Below are 7,182 nucleotides of genomic sequence, written 5' to 3'. Positions count from 1 at the left end.
TTAATAAGCAAAACCCCACTATTTCCTCCTTGCTTCTCCCTCTTTTGAACAGCTTTTTTTCACCTTTCTTGCTTCCCTGTACCCTTTGTGCTGGGCTTCTTACCCTAGGCAATGAATGACCTGTCTCAGACAAGCTTTGGCTTCTGCATACAGCCTAGATGCAACTAATACCACATGGAGAGATGCTTGGAAAACTGATACATTTTGTTTTGTTAATGGCATGTTTTGAGAGTTGGATTTTTTTAACCCACTACTTTCTGCATGGATGTATAACAATGACTCTTTTGTTTGACATTAGATAAGCATGAGATCACCGTGGCACAGCTGCATGTGTAGTCACTCTTGAAGCAATTGCACACCTAATTGGCAGACAATCTTGGCATTTTTAGAACAACAACCTTTTAAAGACAGGGGACTTTTTTTTATATATGAGTAGTCAAATAAACCTGTTGGGTGTCATCAATGGAGCCCTCTGGCACTGAACAGTTGTGTGATGACCCTGATCCTGGAGGCAAATCCCAAGATCAAGAGACCAAAAAGCAACATGAATCAGAGCAAAAATTATCCAAAATAACCCATAATGCTTTGGAGAACATTAATGTGATTGGTCAAGGCTTGAAGCACCTTTTCCAGCATCAGCGCAGGAGGTCGTCAGTTTCTCCGCATGATATTCAGCAAGCTCAGGCTGATCTGGAGCCTGACATGGATTTGGAAAGCCAAAGCGTCTGTGCTGACATTGATGGTGTCTCCACCCACCCTACAGCTCTGAACCGGGTGCTCCAGCAGATCAGAGTGCCACCTAAAATGAAGCGAGGGACGAGCCTGCACAGCAGGCGGGGCAAGGCAGAGGCCCTGAAGGGAAGCCCGCAGATCAGCAGGAGGTCTGCCCAGGACATGCAGTCAGGTCGGCCCAGATCATCCTCGACTACAGATGCTCCCACAAACTTGTCCGTGATGGAGATTGCTTCTTCTATCTATGTAGGTGGAGAGGAGGCCACAGCAGCAGCAGTAAGTTACTCAGATTTACCTTTGGTCTTTATCATCTCCTTGTATGTTTTCTTAAGCCTTTTTAATCCTGTTTCTAAAAGCAAATTTCTTTCAGCAAACACTAATGCTACTGTGTTCAAAAGCTTCTTCAGTGGTGAAGTGAAGAGCCTAAAAGAGACAAGCATTAGTCATTTTCTCACATGGCAGGTGGCTTATTTTATATGTATTTGATCAGTGAAATGAGAGCTACTTTGGAAACACGTTACGATGGTTGGATGGCACAGCACAGCCAAGCAGGGAGTGATGGGAAGAGCAGCAGCCAGAGTAGTCCTCCTTAGCAGCTGTTCTGTGGTTCCTGCAACAAAACCTTGCATTTTTGTAGATGGCTTTCTTCTTTCTCCTCTTGTTTTGTTGTTTATTTTCTGCAAGTGAGGAATTCCAGTTTGAGTGAGCGGTGCTGCTGATCTTTTCACGCTGTGGAGAGGCTCTGGCTGCAGCCTGTGACTGAGCTGCAGTGCCAGGTGTCTGACCCTGGTTTAGAGGTGATATGGGATCCCTGCTCTGCCTCTTTGTTTGTCTGGCCTGTGGAAAAAGTGTTCACCAAAATGCCAGTCTCTGTGTACTGGTTTATTGAGGATAGCAAGAAGTGGTTTTTGTCTCACCACCTCTTTTCTTTCCCAGATCAGTTTAGTTGAAGCACTCCCTTTATTTGAAAAACTAGATTTCTGACTTAACTTTAGCTACAACCCATGTTTTCCTGAAATTCTTTGCAGCTTCTTCAGTGGAGGACAGACCCTTTGATAAAGATAGGAAGCACTGTGAAACAGATTTCTGGTTTGTGTACTTTCAATTAAAGAGTGTCTGACCATGATTCTTTGAGCAAGAGAAACAATCCAGTGTTTAATACTGTTGAAATAGAATAGTCCTGAAACTGATGTGTATTTTTCATTATGAAAATTTGTTCTCATATACCACAGTTTCTTTGATGCTGGTTAGATGACTGGGTTGAGGCTGAATAAAATCTCCTCAGTCATCCCGAAGCTGTCCCACCTTGTTCTTGCAACAAGTCTGTTCCCTTGTATGTGTTCCTCCCCTGGCAGTCTACTTTGAAATACTCCAAACGAAAACCTTTTCAGAGTATTTGGCAGTATAATATGCTTTCAGTGTATTTTCCTGATAGTCATCTGGAAATTAGCATATCTTGCATTTATAAATGGTAATTACAAAGTATTAGCAGAAATTACAATGTCATTCTAAGGCAGTAAGTAAAGTTTCCTCTTGGGAGAAAGTCTGAGGTTTTTGTTTCGTAGCAGCAGTTAAAAGAACAGAAATACTAATAAAGTAGTTAGGAAAAACATACTCTTTCCTGGGATGGGTTAATTTTGCAATTGAGCCATATCAGTTGAGCCATTAAGAGGCCTCAAAAAGACACTTGATAACTTCAGGTTTATTTGCTTACTGGCTCTCTTTGTGAGTGAACTCACAATACTTGTTTCAGGAAGGTTTTGGGGAAAGGTTGGGTTAAGCCTCTTTTAAAGGTACTTAGAATGCAATGAATCTAGTTCCTGGTATATAGGCTGTCCAACTGGTGCCAAACTCCACTATCCATTGGGACAGTGTTCTTTTTTGCCATGCTGAAGGCATAAGCAGCCAGAGCAGGAGACAGAGGTGAAAGGGGCGCTGCAGCAAGGGAGAATCTTCCTTTCACAGGGCTTCACAGCCTGGAGAAGGTTCCAGGGAGACCTTGGAGCACCTTCCAGTGCCTGAAGGGGCTCCAGGAAAGCTGGGGAGGGACTTTTTACCAGAGGGGTAGAAATAGGACAGGGGGTGATGGTTTTAAACTGCAAGAGGGGAGATTTAGGTTAGACATCAGGAAGAAGTTCTTCACCATGAGGGTAGTAAGGTGCTGGAATAGGTTGCCCAGGGAAGTTGTGGCTTCCCCCTCCCTGAAGGTGTTCGAGGGCAGGTTGGACGAGGCTTGTGCAGCCTGGTCTGGTGGGAGGTGTCCCTGCTCATAGCAGGGGGTTGCAACCTGATGTCTTTAAGGTCCCTGGTAACGCATCCAGGCTATTTCTATATCTTCTGTTCCTTGCAGAGTCAAGCCCTGAGCTTTGTCCTCCATGTAACAGGTCAGTTTTCAGCTCTCTGCTGATTAGATACACCTACACTTTTTCCTTTTCATGCTTATAACCCCATTACATCCTCCACATTAAACACACTACCAGGGAGCTCAGGAAGTTAATCTCTTCAAAATACTGGATTGTTAACCCAAGAGGGTTTTCCATTTGGTTGGTTTGGATTTTTAACTCCTTCCTATGCTTTATGTGTGGCTGCTGCAGAGTTTTGGAGGCTAGAGTCTCCATTTCTTGTTTGTTCTGCAAAGCCCCTCAAACAGGGACTCGGCGAGGTCAGTGCTGCTGGCAAAGGCAGGAGCTGCTTGCTCACTGTCCTGGTTCAGTTTAGAAGAGCTTCTCTGACTGTGCAAACAGAAGAGTAATAAAATCTCTTCTGTATCTTTACAGCACTAGTTTATGTGAAGAGCAGGGTTAAGCCTGGGGCAGCTGTTAGTTTTTCAAGGGGTGGAATAGACCCTTTTCAGGTAAATGTGGAAAACTTTGGTACTATTTTTACTTTACTTGTAGGTTGATGTTGTAAGCATTAACTCATGTTTGTATGGCTCTCCAAAATAATAAATGCTGGATGAGCCCGATTCTGTGTGGTGCTGAGATCCTCTGCTCCCAGTGGGAATTAAGGACATTGAGTACTTTGTGGCGTAAGGGAGAGTAAATTCTTAATAATCCTCTGCACACAAAATATTTTTAGTTCACAGTATTGTTCCATTCTCTGTTCTCTCAATTTGTTATTGAAATAGAAGGGCAAAATGTTATTCCAAACCCACAGATTGGATTTGCTCTAACACCTCATTTACATACATTTGTATGTGTAATAATCTTGCTGCATGTTGCCAGGCTTTCTACAGAAACTGAGAAATAAGATTGTCACAGCATGGAAAATAATGTAATAATTAAAGTCTTACTGAGGCACTTCACTTGGTCTTGTATTTCTAGCAGTCTACATTTAAATATTCTTGTGCAAATCTTTTCTTGTAGAGGCAGCTCACTGATCTGAGAAATCAGAAACGTGGTGGTTGGAAAAGGACTGAGCCTGCGTGGATCTGATTTTGTTACACTGTACTTTCACAGTTTTTTGTGGGGTAACGAGTTACATGTGAAGACATGGAACAACAGAACAATCTTCAGGTTCTGGAGTAGCAGAACTTGGGGGAGAATCTGTGTTGGAATGAACTGCATTGTATAGACTTCTGTGCTGGAATAATTAAGCCCTTTTACATTGTTAGGTTTTTTATTGAAAAAATACAAAATCAATTTTACTGAAATATAAATTATTACAAATGTGCGACACCTTGGGGTTTTTTTACTGCTGAGAACGTTATGTGGTTTGGTGTCATCTGAACTTGGAGGCCAAGCTCTGGTGTTAGAGCAGGATGGCAGGGAGGTATTCATTCGGGGGTTTTGTGCAGTGAGTGGTTGGTTGTAGAGCTGATGAAAGTCCTTGGCTGACACCTTCTGGTGTCACTGAGAAGGCAGACTAACCTGAATTAGTTTAGCATTAAGTTGTTTAGTGGATTTGCACCTTTTTGCCTTCACAGACCCAAACATTTCCAGTTACCATTTGCTTGCCCTCAGGGTTACATGAATGATAGGAAAAGGGATTTGCTGTCCTGCCATGAGATCCCTGCAGGGCAGCTTTCCAAGCACCACTCGCTCCACTTCTGCTGTGTCCTGATGGGACTGCCTGTGTCCTCATCCTCTTAGCAGTTTTGACAATCAGATGGCATAAGTATTTCAGATATTTTTGGATTTTACTTAACAGCTTAAGTCTATATTCTGTTACTCTCCACATTTAGGAAAATTACCTTATATGCTTCTGGAAAAACAGCTTCCAGTCTTAGATTGCAAGCTCCTCAATGTTTTCCAGTCATGATGGTGACCCCCTGAGTATCAAAAACCAACTGACAGTAAGCTTGCTTTCCTTCTCATGGTGCTTTTTAAGGGGTCTCACTGGTCTGTGAACAACCTATTAGCATAAACAAAGCAGCATGTTCAGCTGTGGCACCCTTTCAGTACATACAGCAGAGTTGTGGAAGAGTGAACAGTTTCTCTCTGGCTGTAAATAGTCTTTAAAGCAGTCATTTATTTGCCAGAAACATTTTTCACCAACTCTTTTGTCCTAAATACCACACCATACACTTGGGGCAACCACCTGGGAGCATGGTATACAAGAAACCGGATGGATTGGTGTGTGAGGAGCATTTCAAGACAACAGCAATTTATGCTCAGTCTGGAAGCTGGTGCTGTAAGCAGCTGGTGCTGCAAACAGCTGGAGCTGCAGGGCTGCCTGTGGCTGACAGCCAGCCTGGCCTCCTGCTGCTGGTGCTTCCCGCGGGGATTGGGTTGCATGGTTTGCATCTCCTGACAAGATAAGATACTGGCAGGTCACTTTAATAGTGTAATTGCAGATCGAGCTATATCAGGAGTAGGCTGAGGGTTGTTTTGCAAGCTCAGAAATTAATCTTTAGGTCCTTAATTGCTCTGGAAGACCATGTTGTACCAGGCACTTCTTCTCCCTGGCTGTTAGCAGGGACTTTTGTGGAGCACAAGAGTGGCCATGGGCTCAAAGTCTTGTTTATGGGCAAAGGAGACAAACGTTACAAATAAGGAGAGCCAAGAGTTTAATATTGGTATGGCTGAAATGTTAAGGGTCTAATAATTATTAGTCCAGATCTCAGTGTTACACAAAAATAAATAACAATGCTGTTAAAATTGTTTTATACACACACTAGTTAGTCTATAAGCCCTTTGGGTTATGCTCACCCTTCCACTGCTCCTGTGTCCTGCAGTTGGTGGTTCCATTCTGATCAGGCTGGAGGTGTGTGGGCTGGAGTCCTTCACTGGGAGGAATTCAGTGTTCAAGATGATGGTTTCTTCTTCCTCACCCTAAGATGTACTTGAGGTATTTTTTTTGTGCGTTTGGAAACACACATTTAGACTTTCCTCTTTCTTTATTGGTCTGCAGCTCCACGTGCATCCAAATTTACTATGTATGGTGTCTTTCCTGTGTGTCACATCCTGTTCCTTTGTTATGGTGTCATCGGTAGATATCTGCAGATGTGGAATTAGGAGGATCTTTTCTGATACCACATTATGAAATGGACCGAGACAATAGGAAAGGCAATGTAGGTGAACAATCCACATTGGCCAGAGAGTAGACAGAAAGGCTCTTTAATTTCCCTGTAATACAATACTGTGTTTTTAGCTGAAATCATAAGCAACTTGTGGTGACCTCTTTTTCCACAAATGGCTGGCTACTTGGTTGCTCAATCGCAGAACTGAAAAGTCAAACTTTTGTGATAACACAAGCTATGGAGTTGGGGGTACCAGTAACCAGTATGGACTATGTAACCAGTAGGTTGGACAGGTATATGTCTTCAGATTAGAATACCATCCCAGATCATCCTCAGATCTCAGGACAGGAGTTAGTTTCAATAAAAGGGTCATTTGAGCAATTAGGAAATGTGCTGAACCCCCTTGATCAGGTTGTCATCACCATGAAGGGTGAGGCTGTGTCTGCTGTGCACTCTGGCAGCACCCAGTGTGATGGTTGTTGTGCTGTTATCCAGTTCCATGGCAACTCAGGAACCTTTTGTTTAACTCCTTTCTAATATTAGGATTGACTGCAATATGTATGTCTCTTATTTCTAATTATTTTTGCAAAGTTGTCCTGAGTGCTTTATGAAGCTTGCTGAAACGGCTGTTTGGAGGCAAGCCTAACTGTTACTGATTTGAAAATTAATGTTAGAAGTAATACAACTTCAGCCTTTCCCTTAAGCAGCCCGTACACCCCCGTTTGTCGTGCTTTGAATGCAGGAGCAGCGGGTGTCAGGGAGCAGAGGTGTGGGTGTCACTGCCGCTGGTGGCCCCGCCTGGAGCAAGGGGCGCTGGGGCGGCCGGGGGGCTCTGTCTGCCGCTCGGCGGTAACTTCATTAGTGCACTGGGTCACTGGTGTGTTGCTGTTTGCGGTTGTCGGAGTAGGGAACGGCGTCCCGTCCGTTTGTGTTTCGGCGCCGTTTCCGCCGCAGAGCCCCGGGGGGTGAGTCCGGCCCCGCAGAGCCCC

At 43.9% G+C, this 7,182-nt stretch overlaps 1 protein-coding gene across 2 annotated transcripts in view; it reads left to right on the top strand.

Annotated features, from left to right (window-relative positions):
• The first annotated feature begins 462 nt into the window (after positions 1 to 462).
• The window catches only part of TMCC1 (transmembrane and coiled-coil domain family 1), a 66,534-nt gene continuing 59,814 nt past the window's right edge, over positions 463 to 7,182 (top strand). The window contains exon 1 of one of the 2 annotated variants that reach the window (XM_010003362.1): positions 463 to 1,005. In XM_010003362.1, coding sequence (XP_010001664.1) covers positions 463 to 1,005 — 543 coding nt within the window. Of the gene's footprint in view, positions 1,009 to 7,182 lie in introns of both variants that reach the window. The other variant, XM_010003361.1, reaches the window with a different exon arrangement.

The sequence above is a fragment of the Chaetura pelagica genome, unplaced genomic scaffold, assembly GCF_000747805.2.
Source record: "Chaetura pelagica isolate M959 unplaced genomic scaffold, ChaPel_1.0 scaffold328, whole genome shotgun sequence".
NCBI classification, from domain to species: domain Eukaryota; kingdom Metazoa; phylum Chordata; class Aves; order Apodiformes; family Apodidae; genus Chaetura; species Chaetura pelagica.
This window is presented reverse-complemented; position numbering and strand designations above follow the sequence as displayed.